Raw genomic sequence first — 14,319 nt, forward strand, 5'->3', positions numbered from 1 at the left:
TCCCCTTCTCACCACCTTATTTAGCTCTATAATTGCACAAGGTTGCGGTGTGGTTCTGGCAAGACTCCAAAAAACTGCATCAGTCACATTTGGCAGGCTGCATCACCACTCAGAGACACGCTGTTTAAGTTTTGCCACAGCCGCAAAGTAGAGCATCATGGCCATGGCATGTATATAGCCATGAGCAGCTGTATCTTTAGTGCTTGGTACGCCCGTCAGGAGGCAGTAAAACCACGGCTCAACTGCCTAGTTGTGGTTGGGCGGATTACAAAAAGGCAAATCGCAGTAAAATCCCAGCAAAATCGCACTACACCCTTTTCTTCAGCTTCTCCAATGAAGTCTATTGAACCAAGAAAGCAAAAAAAAAAGCACTGTTTTGCATTTTAAAAAGTCCCTGACCCTTTCCAAAGATGCAGCGGCTGAAAAAAAAAAAAAAACATAGATGTGAACGTCTCCCATAGGAAACCATGATAAATGCACTGTACTGTGTTTCTGCAAAAAGCACCAAAAAACACACTGGTGTGATCCAAGCCTTAAAGCGGAGCTCCAGCCAAAAGTGGAAGTTCCACTTGTTGGCACCCTCCCCCACTGCCACATTTGGCATTTTTTGGGGGAAAGGGGGGGGGGATATCAGTCAAAACCAGGTACCCGCTCGAACTTCCGGGTAAGATCACCAGACAACAACTGCGGCGATCTATGGAAATTTCGGCCCCTCCTCCTCCCCCCGCTGTCTCCTGGGACACACACAGGTCCCAGAAGACAGCAGGAGCATTCAGAAAGCGCAGCATGACTTGCGTATGCGCAGTAAGAAACAGGCTGTGAAGCCGCAAAGCATCACTTCCTGTTTCCCTTAGTAAGGATTCCGGCGCGTGCACCCGAAGCTGATGGAGGAATCAGCTAGGGGTGCAGACATCGTGGAATACCTGGACAAGTAAGTGTCCTTATATTAAAAGTCGACAGCTACAGTATTTGTACCTGCTGACTTATTTTTTTTATTACAGGCTGGAACTCCACTTTATCCACTTGCCGACCGCCTCGCAACGATATACTGTGGCAGAATGGCACGGGCAGGCAGAGTAACGTATGGGTACGTTACTCCCCTCCGGCGGGCAGAGGGTTCGATCGCGCCCCCCACACACCCCGGTGACCGAGGCGGTCGACATCGTTGCAGGAGCGATCCGTCCTGAGGGGGAGGCCACTGATTCATGGATTCTCCCTCACGATCGCTCCTGACGAATGGGAAGCTTCCTCTGCTTCTGAAACTGTAAACAGAAGCAGAGGAAGTGATGTCCTCGTGGAGCCTTTTCTTTCCGGCTCCCGAGGAGAGAAGACATCAGTGTGAGTTTGCATCAACAGCACACTAACACCAGTACACATAGGCACACAAATCACCCCCCAATCACCCCCCCCCTGCACCCCCTGTCACAGTGACACCAATAGCAGTTTTAATTTTTTTTACTGATCACTGCACTGGTGTCATTTTATGACTGTTATAAGTGTTAGGGCAATTAGTGGTAGGCCCCTTTAGGTCTAGGGTACCCCCCTAATAAAGGTTTAACCCCTTGATCGCCCCCAGTTAACCCTTTCACCCCCTATCGCCGGTGTCACGAATCGATCATTTTTCTGATCGCCATATTGCTGTCATGGGTGACGCTTGTTAGCCTGTTAGTTATTTACGTTCACTGTCATCTTTTTATAGCGTCAGGTACCCCCATATACACTACCTAATAAAGGTTTTAACCCCCTAAATGCTGGAAAAGACTTAGGACTCAGGAAACGCGTCGCGTGTGTGACGTCATCGCCCCTAGCCTGGGATTGCTGTTTGCCTTCCAAGCCTCAGTCTGGTACTCCTCCATCGTTGCCGGCCGGTGGAAACAGTGCATCTGAAGACCAGTCTGATTACACATCCATGGCAGGGATGATTGACCTTACGGACCCCTTCAGTTACATCTGGGACCCTTATATGCCTTTTTAACTCAACTCAAATGTGAGTGCAATCTTTGTTGCTGCTCTTTTTATTAAAATTGTTTTTAAGTCTGCACCCAGAGGCGCCTCCTTTCTTTGCTTCTTACAGTGCTTTTTGGGAATATGATTTCCATTCCCACTGGAAGGCTGCCATGAATGTGGGCTCCATACCTCACCATTGACTTTATGCACACCATCATGGACTATCGTTTTTATATTTACTTACCCCTTGTTCCAGATCATCTATATGCATAATATTGTCATTTATGTGGATTATTGCTTTTAATCTTTGCACCAAACACATGTTATACCCCCTAAATGCCCCCTAGTTAACCCTTTTACCAGTGATCACCGTATAAGTGTTACGGGTGACGCTGGTTAGTTTGTTTTTTTATAACCGCCATTTATTATCCAATAAAGGTTTAACCCTCTGATCGCCCGGCGGGTGATATAAGTAAGGTTTTAGTGTCAGATAGGGTCTGTGTTGCCCCAGGTTAGTGCCAGTAGCGCTAACACCCACACGCACCGTACACCTCCCTTAGTGGTATAGTGTCTGAACAGATTAATATCTAATCTGATCAGATCTATACTAGCGTCCCCAGCAGTTTAGGGTTCCCAAAATGCAGTGTTAGCGGGATCAGCCCAGATACCTGCTAGCACCTGCGTTTTGCCCCTCCGCCCAGCCCAGCCCACCCAAATACAGTATCGATCGATCACTGTCACTTACAAAACACTAAACACATAACTGCAACGTTTTCAGAGTCAGGCCTGATCCCTGCGATCGCTAACAGTTTTTTTTGGTAGCGTTTGATACAGTTGCTGACAGCCTAGGAGCTTTTTTACCTGCGAGTCTCACTACTATACCAGTAAATTTACAGCCCAAAATGGCAAATCGAAGGTACACTAGTGAAGAGGCCTACACGTTTCTGAGCATGACAGATAGTGAAGAGGTAGTCACTCATCTGTCAGACACAGGCTCAGAATACGATCCTGTAGACGTCAGCGGCACCCTGACAGATAGCTCTGACGACGGAGTTGTGGTCCCTGCCAAGGTCAGGCGTACCTGACCCCGATCTCCTTCTGCTGTTGTTGAGGTGCAAGAACCGCAGGTCCCTCATACAGAGCAGAGCAGTACTAGCGTCGCTATTCCTTCTGGTGAACTGGCAAGCACCAGCGGCCTAGTTCACCCTGGTCGTACATCCAGCACTGCAGTATCACGTGGTGACGTGGCGAGTCCCATAAGTGCAGTTCAAGCACAATTAGTGCCCACTGCCACCAAGAAGACAAAGACAGGCCCGTCGTGCCCATAGTGTCCTTCCTGCAGAATTTGACAATCCTAATTGGGAGCCCACCACTTCTGCAGCACCCGTACTTCCCCCATTCACTGGCCAACCCGGAATTCAGGTGGAAACAGTTGATTTTATGTCACTTGATTTTTATTCACTATTTTTCACGGAAGATCTCTAGTGGACCAAAGTAATTTGTATGCTGGTCAATTCATCGCTGCTAATCCCCAGTCCTCCCTTGCCAGAGATTGGAAACCAATTACGGTTTTGGAATTTAAGACCTTTCTGGGCCTATCCCTCGACATGGGCATAGTTAGCACTGAAAGCTGACAATTGTTCTGGGCAGGAAGGTGTACAAGTGCCCTGTATTGAAGTGGTTAAAATGAGTATGTTGCGGTCATATTGGTCCACTGACCCAATTCACCATATGCCCTTGTTCTCTGCCTCCATGACCAGGGCACGATACAAGCAGATTTTGCGGTTCATGCACTTCAACAACAATGAACTCTGTTGTCCTCGTGGAGACCCTGGATACGATCGGCTCTACAAAACTCGGCCCCTCGTAAACCACTTCAACAAATGTTTTTCAGCCTTGTTTACTCCTCATCAAGTTGTCTGCGTTGATGAGTCCCTGATTAAATTTTCTGGCCGCTTGTCTTTCAAATAGCAAGCGTGCCAGATACGGGGTCGAGATGTATAAGCTCTGTGACAGTTCCACAGGCTATACATGTAGTTTTATGGTTTACGAGGGAAGATAGTCATGTAGAGCTGCCAAACTGCCCAGACTACATAGGGAGCGCTGCCAAGATTGTGTGGAACTTAGTGTCACCCTTTTTCGGAAAGGGGTACCATTTGTATGTGGACAATTATTACACGAGCGTACCACTTTTTAGTCACTTATTTGACCATCAGATTGGTGCATATGGCACTGTGCGATCTAATCGCCGAGGCTTACCCCAGTGGCTTGTAGATTCCCGTCTTAGGCTGGGGGAGAGAGCCTGCTTGAAGTGTAATAATTTGCTCGCTGTGAACTGGAAGGATAATAAGAATGTTTCGTTCTGTCCTCCCTTCATGCAGACACGACGGTCCAAATTCCTACGGCGACTGGTGTTGTGGAGAAACCCCTCTGTGTCCACGAATATAACCTTAATATGGGAGGGGTGGACCTCAATGACCAGTTGTTGTCACCGTACCTAGTTGCCCATAAGGCCAGACGCTGGTACAAAAAAGTGTCTGTATACTTATTTCAATTGGCTTTGCTGAACGCTCATGTGCCATACAGAGCTTCAGGACAGACTGGATCCTTCCTTAAATTCCAGGAAGAGATCGTCAGAGCCCTTCTGTTTCCAGACGGTGCTCCACCTCACCTTCCAAATCCAAATGCAGTAAGCTGGCTGCATGAGAGGTATTTTCCATATGTCCTCCGGAGTACCCCTACCCAACGAGCCCCCCAAAGATGTCGTGTCTGTAACAAGCACGGATATAGGCCTGACATCCGCTATTATTGTCCCTCCTGTCCTGACAATCCTGGTCTTTGCATTGGTGAATGTTTTGAATGCTACCATACACTAGTTGAGTATTAGCGTAGGGTACAGCACTGCACAGACTAGGACACACTTTCACAGGGTCTCCCAAGATGCCATCTCATTTTGAGAGACCCGAACCTGGACATGAACCATTACAGTAATGCCCCGTACACACGGTCGGATTTTCAGACGAAAACTGTTCGATGGGAGCTTGTTGTCAGAAATTCTGACCGTATGTAGGCTCCATTGGACATTTTCCATCGGAATTTCCGTCACACAAAATTTGAGATCTGGATCTCAAATTTTCCGACAACAAAATACGTTCTCGTAAATTCCGATCGTGTGTAGACAATTCTGACGCACAAAGTTCCACGCATGCTCAGAATCAAGCAGAAGAGCCGCACTGGTTATAGAACTTCATTTTTCTCAGCTCGTTGTACGTCACTGCGTTCTTGACGTACGGAATTTCCGACAAGTTTTGTGTGACCGTGTGTATGCAAAACAAGTTTGAGCCAACATCCGTTGGAAAAAATCCATGGATTTTGTTGTCCGAATGTCCGATCGTGTGTACGCGGCATTACAGTTACAAATAAAAGTGAAAAAAAAAAAAAATATATATATATATATAAAATATATAAGATAAAAAAAAAAAAAAAAATAGTTGTCTTTTTATTTTTCTCTCTCTCTATTCTCCCTCTATTGTTCTGCTCTTTTTTACTGTATTCTATTCAGCAATGTTTTATTGTTATTATGTTTTATCACGTTTGCTTTTCAGGTATGTAATTTTTTTATACTTTACCGTTTACTGTGTTTTATTGCTAACCATTTTTTTGTTTTCAGGTAAGTCATTCAGCTGCAGCGCAGATTAATCGATCTTGACAGCAACAGCGTTTTCTCCCACGATACATAAAGCCGTGACTCCAGCGCTGTAGAAGGTGATTTCACCACCACAGTTAAAAAAAAAAAAAAAAAAGAGCATATATGCTGAAGCATGGGGGCAGCAGGGGTGGAGGAGCGATTTGCTCCTAACTTTTGGGGCGGATGCCCTCATGCTTCGGCATATAATTTTTTAGGCCATTCAGCTGCAGCTTTGATTTATTTATCTTGACAGCAACAGCATTTGCTCCCACGATACATAAAGCTGTGACTCCAGCGCTCTTTTTTTCGTTCAGCCCACATGCTACATGAAAAAAAAGATTACAATATATGCCCAACAAGGACCAGCAACGTACTGGTATGTTGCTGAACTTTGAGTGGTTATACCAGAATGATGCCTGCGGGTTTAGGTATCATCTTGGTATCATTCTTTTCAGCCAGCAGTCGGCTTTCATGTAAAAGCAATCCTAGCAGCTAATTAGCCTCTAGACTGCTTTTACAAGCAGTGGGAGGAAATGTCCCCCCCCCCCCCACCGTCTTCCATGGTTTTCTCTGGCTCTCCTGTCCCAACAGGGAACCTGAGAATGCAGCCGGTGATTCGGCCAGCTGACCATAGAGCTGATCAGAGACCAGAACGGCTCCAATCATCTCTATGGCCTAAGAAACCGGAAGCTACGAGCATTTCATGACTTAGATTTCGCCGGATGTAAACAGCGCCATTGGGAAATTGGGAAAGCATTTTATCACACCGATCTTGGTGTGGTCAGATGCTTTGAGGGCAGAGGAGTGATCTAGGGTCTAATAGACCCTAATTTTTCAAAAAAGAGTACCTGTCACTACCTATTGCTATCATAGGGGATATTTGCATTCCCTTAAATAACAATAAAAATGATTTAAAAAAAAAAATGAAAGGAACAGTTTAAAAATAAAATAAAAAAGCTAAATAAATAAATAAATTAAAAAAAAAAAAAAAAAAAGTACCCCTGTCCCCCCCTGCTCTCGCGCAAAAGCGAACGCAAGCTTCGGTATGGCGTCATATGTAAAGAGCAATTGCACCATGCATGTGAGGTATTACCGCGAAGGTCACATCAAGGGCGGTAATTTCAGCAGTAGACCTCCACTGTAAATCTAAGGTGGTAACCCGTAAAGGCTTTTAAAAATGTATGTAGTTTGTCGCCGCTGCACGTTTGTGCACAATTTTAAAGCATGTCGTGTTTGGTATCCATGTACACGACCTAAGATCATCTTTTTTATTTCATCAAACATTTGGGCAATATAGTGTGTTTTAGTGCATTCAAATTTAAAAAAGTGTGTTTTTTTCCCCCCCCCAAAAAATGCGTAAAAAATATATATAAAGTTTGGGGGTTCAAAGTAATTTTCTTGCAAAAAATATTTTCATGTAAACAAAAAGTGTCAGAAAGGGCTTTGTCTTCAAGTGGTTAGAAGAATGGGTGATGTGTGACATAAGCTTCTATAAAAAAATAAAATAAAAATAAAAGTGTATAAAATGCCAGGACAGTTCAAACCCCCCCCCCCCCCCCCAAATGACCCCATTTTGGAAAGTAGACACCCCAAGCTATTTGCTGAGAGGCATGTCGAGTCCATGGAATATTTTATATTTTGACACGGAAAAAAGACAAATTTTTTTTTTTTTTTTTTTGCACAAAGTTGTCACTAAATGATATATTGCTCAAACATGCCATGGGCATATGTGGAATTACACCCCAAAATACATTCTGTTGCTTCTCCTGAGTACGGGAATACCTCTTGTGTGAGACTTTTTGGGGGCCTAGCCACGTACGGGACCCCGAAAACCAAGCACCGCCTTCAGGCTTTCTAAGGGTGTAAATTTTTTATTTCACTCCTCACTGCCTATCACAGTTTCGGAGGCCATGGAATGCCCAGGTGGCACAAACCCCCCCCAAATGACCCCATTTTGGAAAGCAGACACCCCAAGTTATATACACTAATTTGTAAGCCATTACATTTTTGGTTATAACTTAGGATTGGTGTCACTAACTGGGGTAGGTGAGGTGTGATAACTATTACACTGTCACCTTTATGGAAACTGTTTTGTTATAATTTATTCCATAATAACACTGTGTCATTTAATACTTAGCCACTATAGAGTGATTTGGTAGAGCACTATTTGACATATAGGTAGCGCCACTCGCCCCTTCACATTTTCTTTCTTTTAATATATCATTTAGATAGGGAAGCCTATCCCACACCCACATAACAACTATCCCCGAGTCACATCCATCAAATCATTCTTTGCAGCTATTACCTTTTGTACCACCACCCCCTCCCTTTAGAATGTAAGCTCTACAAGCAAGGCCCTCCTGTACCTTTTGTATTGAACTGTTCTGTAATTGTGTTGTCCCCCCTATAGATTGTAAGGCACTGCGTAAACTGTTGGCGCTATATAAATCGCGTATAATAATAATAATAATAATAACAATAATAATAATAATAATAATAATAATAGTGACAACTTTTTGTAAAAAAAAAATATATATTTTTTTTTGTCATTATTCAATCACTTGGGACAAAAAAATTAAATATTCAATGGGCTCAACATGCCTCTCAGCAATTTCCTTGGGGTGTCTACTTTCCAAAAGGGGGTCATTTGGGGGGTGGGGGGGTTGTATTGCCCTGCCATTTTAGCACCTCAAGAAATGAAACTAAAAGCCGCGTAAATTCCAGAAAATGTACTCTAGTTTGTAGGCGCTATAATATTTGCGCAAACCAATAAATATATGCTTGTTGACATTTTTTTTTACCAAAGACATGTGGCTGAATACATTTTGGCCTAAATGTATGACTAAAATTGAGTTTATTGGATTTTTCTTATAACAAAAACTAGAAAATATTATTTTTTTTTCAAAATTTTCGGTCTTATTCCATTTATATCGCAAAAAATAAAAATCGCAGAGGCGAACAAATACCATCAAAAGAAAGCTCTATTTGTGGGAAAGAAAGGACGCAAATTTCGGTTGGGTACAACATTGCATGACCGCGCAGAGAGAAAGGCCAGTCTTTAGGATGTACATTTTTATTACCTACATATTGACCTGTGAGGTGGTCTGTGTAAGCTAGGGATGTAGTATACACTATATTGTCAAAAGTATTGGGGCAGTATTGGATGTTTGACGAGAAGGCCTGGCTCGCAGTCTCCACTCTAATTCATCCCAAAGGTGTTCTATCAGGTTGAAGTCAGGACTCTGTGTCAAGTTCCTCCACCCCAAACTCGCTCATCCATGTCTTCATGGACCTTGCTTTGTGCACTGGTGCGCAGTCATGTTGGAACAGGAAGGGGCCATCCCCAAACTGTTCCCACAAAGTTGGGAGTATGAAATTGTCCAAAATGTATTGGTATGCTGACACCTTAAGAGTTCCCTTCACTGGAACTAAGGGGCCAAGCCCAACCCTGAAAAACAACCCCACACCATAATCTCCCATCCACCAAATGATTTGGACCAGTGCACAAAGCAAGGTCCATAAAGACATGGATGATGGAGTTTGGGGTGGAGCAACTTGACTGGCCTGCATACAGTCCTGGCCTTGACCGAATAGAACAACCTTTGGGATGAATTAGCACGGAGACTGCGAGCCAGGCCTTCTCGTCCAACATCAGTGCCTGACCTCACAAATGCGATTCTGGATAAATGGTCAAACATTCCCATAGACACACTCCTAAACCTTGTGGACAGCCTTCCCAGAAGAGTTGAAGCTGTTATAGCTGCAAAGGGTGGGCCAACTCAATATTGAACCCTACGGACTTATGCCCTGTACACACGGTCGGACTTTGTTCGGACATTCCGACAACAAAATCCTAGGTTTTTTTCCGACGGATGTTGGCTCAAATTTGTCTTGCATACACACGGTCGGAATTTCCGACAACAGGGTCCTATCACACATTTTCTGTCGGAAAATCCGACCGTGTGTACGGGGCATAAGACTGGGATGCCAATAAAGTTCATGTGCGTGTAAAAGGTAGGTGTCCCAATACTTTTGACAATATAGTGTATAACTCCCCATATGGCAAGAAGATATATGAGAATTTGCATTGAAAGAGAACCAAAGTGGATTCCAAAATACAGATTCATCAGTCGACTGAAATCCAATAGTAAATTCAAGAACCATGAACAGGAATTCCAATAGATTATTTCCTTCTGCGGAGATAATATCCCCCTGGATCGTATCACTATTCTGCAGCCAAGTGCATGATCCATAACCAATAATGTCAAGAAGACATAAGTTGTAAAACAACCTAAACAAGGAGGAGGAAACCTGATCAAAGCCTTGTCATGTCACGCTGAAGGCCAGGTACAAGACAAGCTTCCCGGGCAGTCAGGCTGAAAGTAAACAGGACAATCTCTTCCTGTGACCAGAAAGGGATATAAGCAGGTAGTCAGTAACAGGATCAAAGCAGAGGAAGCCAGCCTGGCGCTAAACAAGTGGATTTCCCACAATGGGCTCCATTCAGGGGCCATTGTGTCTGGAGAGAGGGCTCTCCTCTCTTGGCTATACTCATGATAGAACACAGTGCATTCTTTGTGCCACATCTGCAGCACAGACCCCAGGGTGATGGAGTAAATAAACTAAAACCAGGGCTGATTACAAAGTCATCGGATCATGACAAGCCTTCTTCATGATCAGAGCACACGACTGCTGGGTGCACAGTGCATGCCAACTGAAATGCATGGCAGGGCAAAATGAAAAAGGACTATATTGGTACAATTGTGCAATATATGCCTCCCGGTGTTTTCCCTTTAAAATAATGCAAATACAGAAAAATACCTGTTGATCTGCTGCAATCCAGTGGACTTCGATGAAGCATTGTCAGCCCTGCCAGCTGGACTACAGAACTCTACCTATAGCCCATTCTTATATGTTCCAATCAATGAGCATAAATTGATTTTGTCTCTAGTAGTGTTGGGAGAGCAGTTCGGGCCGGGAATAAGTTTGGCTTAAACATCGGCTGTTCGGCGAGCACACAGTGAATAGCTGCCGTTTGTTAGGGGGTGGCTGGGAAGGCGGCCACTGCGCCCTTAACAATGGATGAGTCCAGCGGTCAGTGAAAAAATACACAACATTGCCGGTAATAGAAAACAAAAAAACAACGTGGGGGTCCCTCCCCAAAGGCATACCAGGCCCTTTGGGTCTGGTATGGATTTTAAGGGGAACCCCATGCCCAAGAAAAAAAAAAAAAAAGGCATGGGGTCCCCCCCAAAATCCATACCAGAACCTTAGCCAAACATGCAGCGCATGGACAAGCAAGCGCACCAACCCCTCCTGAACCATGCCCTCAATATAGGAAAGGGTTCTTGGGGCAGGGGGGGCACTCTGCACCCCAAAACACCTTGTCCCCATGTTGATGGGGACAGGGGCCGCTTTCCCACAACCCTGGGCGGTGGTTGTGGGGGTCTGCGGGCAGAGGGCCTAACAGAATCTGGCAACCCCCTTTAACAAGGGGACCCCAAACCCCGCCCCCTAAATGAATGAGTATGGGGTACATAGTACCCCTACTCATTCACCAGAAAAAAAAATATGTCAAAAGAAGAACTAAAAAAACACAGTTTGATAATTCCTTTATTAAAATTAAAAAAACAATGTCCCCCGATGTAGATCCATCGTGAATTACGACGCCCGCTGCATCAAAAAATAAAAAATCCCCACCCACGACGAAAGCCAAGCACTGACTGCCTGCTCTGCCATCTGACAGTTCTTAAATAGGTAAGGGGCGGAGCCACCTAGCGACGACACCTGGTGGCACCGCCCCATTAGACCTCACTGACCCAGCATGGAAGGGGGCTTCCAGATACCAATAAGCCCCTGCCCGCAGACCCCCACAACCATCGCCCAGGGTTGTAGGGAAGTGGCCCTTGTCCCCATGAACATGGGGACAAGGTGATTTGGGGCAGGGCTCTGCAAAGATGCCCCCCCAATGCTGAGGGCGTGTGGCCTGGTATGGTCCAGGGGGGAGGCGTTTGCTTGTCTTCCCCCCTTTCCTGGCCTGCCAGGCTACATGCCCAGATAAGGGTCTGGTATGATTTCTGGGGGGAACCCAGGCAATTTATTTTTACATTTTGGCATGGGGTTCCCCTTTATATGCATACCAGACCCAAAGGGATTTTTTTTTTTACATTTTTGTATTGCCAGCAATGGCTTGCAGCCGGGAAAAAACAATTTAAATTTCTTTTTTTTTTCCTTTATATACAGTATGTCAGTTTTGCTGCAGCAGCTTTTATACACAGTACAGATGCGTCATTTTACAGGCAGACTAAGAGGACCCCCCCAGGCACTATATTTAAAGACATTTTTCATTTTTATTGTTTCTCTTTAGGGCAAGGTATGGAAACCATGGCTTCTATGCAGTAACGTACTATACAGAAACCATGGATTCTATTGAGAAAGGTAGTGTATGGAAACCAAGTCTTCTATGGAGTATGGCAGTGTACAGAAACCATGTCTTCAATGGAGTAGGGCAGTGTACAGAAACCATGTCTTCTATGGAGTAGGGCAGTGTCTGGAAACCATGTCTTCTATGGAGTAGGGCAGTGTCTGGAAACCATGGCTTCTATGGAGTAGGGCAGTGTCTGGAAACCATGGCTTCTATGGAGTAGGGCAGTGTCTGGAAACCATGGCTGCTATGGAGAAGGGCAGTGTATGGAAAACATGGCTTCTATGGAGTAGGGCAGTGTGTGGATACCATGGCTTCCATGGAGTAGGGCAGTGTGTGGATACCATGGCTTCCATGGAGTAGGGCAGTGTGTGGATACCATGGCTTCCATGGAGTAGGGCAGTGTCTGGAAACCATGGCTTCTATTGAGTAGGGCAGTGTCTGGAAACCATGGCTGCTATGGAGAAGGGCAGTGTATGGAAACCATGGCTTCTATAGAGTAGGGCACAGGACTCAACAAGCCAGTATAACAATAGAGGTCAAGGTGAAAAGCGACAACTTTAGAAATAAAAACGGACCAAAAATTCAGGATAACCAGTACAAGTAAAGAAGGAAATTCGGACAGCCAGTTTATTATAAAGAATTCCCCTCTTACTTACAGGCTTCTCCAACCCTTCCCCCACAGTTTATATCAGGAAGACCTCTGCTTACTTAAACTATGGCTGAAAGATTTACACAACATGGGTGGAAAAAAGGACACAAAAGACAGCAAAGGCCCACCTTTTTGTTAGCGTGTGATGTAGCTGATAAGGTTTTGCTGGGTAATGGGACACTCTCAGTAATAAAGGCAATTTGCCTGGCTTCTAGATCTCTATCACCGGGAGATCCTAGTAGCAAGTTCCACTTGTTCAGATCTTCAAAGCACTAAAAAAAAAAAAAAAAAAAAAGGGACATCAGAAACACTATAATATCAAGCCTGTTCAAAAGAAGCAGGGACTCTTCGCCAATTTCACATTATATCATACCACACAGGCATGCAGTCCAAGACCTCAAAAATGGCATTTTTTTTACAGATTACTAGTCCTTAGAGGTGGTGCCTGCTTACATTGGCTTTTTTTCCCCCCTCTTTATATTCACCTGGTAATCTGGCCAGTAACACTCTGCCTGGTTCTAAGGTGACAACCCTCACTGTACTGCCTCTATAGAGTTGTCACCCTAGGACAGGAAGTGTTAGTGACATATGCCGCAGGTATTTGCATCTGAACATCCAATTGCAAGACTGAAACACTGTCATCTGGTGGTGGGGGAGGGTCTTGAGCCTTGTGTAAGCTCTAACTCATAGCCAACAGAGGGCTAAATTTCTGTGCTCGATGACGAAGCAGGTGGCGAAAGAGCATGGTGAGGGCAAGTATCAGTAGTGGAGGGAGCAGGCTAGAAAGTGAATTGGTTACATTAAACATAGAACAGGTCCACTTTAAAGTACAGGCGTAGGTAATACACAACCAAGAAAAGTTCAAAAGACATTGCAATAAAAGTAGAAAGGACAGCAGAAAACAACAAACAAGTACACATAGAAGGAATAGCACATAAAGAGGAGTAAAAAGTGGAGGGGCCCCGAAAAGCTTATGCCACCCTAGAGGTAGGATTTGCAAGATGAAAACAAAAAATACCTGGGCACGGTCAATGAAGAAGGCTTTGTTGCCCAAATGCAGGCAGAGCTTATCCTCGCTGGAACCCTGCACGCCGCTATGGATTGTTTTCTCCTTTTCCCGGGGATGGGTGCAAAATGTGAAGGAGCTGGTCCTATGGAACTGGCGCACGCAGCTCCTGATCAGCAAAGCGTGGGAGGACCGGCAGCGCAGCCACAAGTATACGTAGCAGAGGGTAATGAGCATGACGTTCAATGGCCTGGTGGATGGCGGGGAGGGCGTGTCAGTGCCCTTGGGTCAGTGCCATACGGAAGAGAGATGCCAGGAGCCCAGAGGGTAAACGTTCCTTCTAGCCTCATCAAATCCTGCTCTAAAAACAGAAAATAAAAAATTATAAAACGGAAGTCCAAAGGATGAAAACCTATTCTACAGCAGAAAGCTAACACGCTATCTCAAATCTTGGTGGGCACTGGTGGGTTCAACGCCTGCTGGCATCTTTCATCTTAAGCTGGCAACACGACACACCAATTACCAACATGTAAAATGCCTTGATAAAGTATTCATACCCCTTGAAATTTTTCACACTTTGTCATGTTACAACCAAAAATGTA

General features: G+C 44.8%; 1 protein-coding gene across 3 annotated transcripts in view; it reads right to left on the minus strand.

Moving 5' to 3' along the window:
• The window catches only part of HLCS (holocarboxylase synthetase), a 268,532-nt gene that overhangs the window by 238,639 nt on the left and 15,574 nt on the right, over positions 1–14,319 (minus strand). For 2 of the 3 annotated variants that reach the window (XM_073617197.1, XM_073617196.1), the window contains exons 2-3: positions 13,730–14,078; positions 12,840–12,983 (exon numbers count right to left, since the gene is read on the minus strand). In XM_073617197.1, coding sequence (XP_073473298.1) covers positions 12,840–12,983; positions 13,730–13,954 — 369 coding nt within the window. In that variant the 5' untranslated portion in view covers positions 13,955–14,078. The remainder of the gene's footprint in view (positions 1–12,839; positions 12,984–13,729; positions 14,079–14,319) is intronic. The other variant, XM_073617199.1, reaches the window with a different exon arrangement.

Source organism: Aquarana catesbeiana, linkage group LG02 (genome assembly GCF_042186555.1).
Source record: "Aquarana catesbeiana isolate 2022-GZ linkage group LG02, ASM4218655v1, whole genome shotgun sequence".
Taxonomy (NCBI): domain Eukaryota; kingdom Metazoa; phylum Chordata; class Amphibia; order Anura; family Ranidae; genus Aquarana; species Aquarana catesbeiana.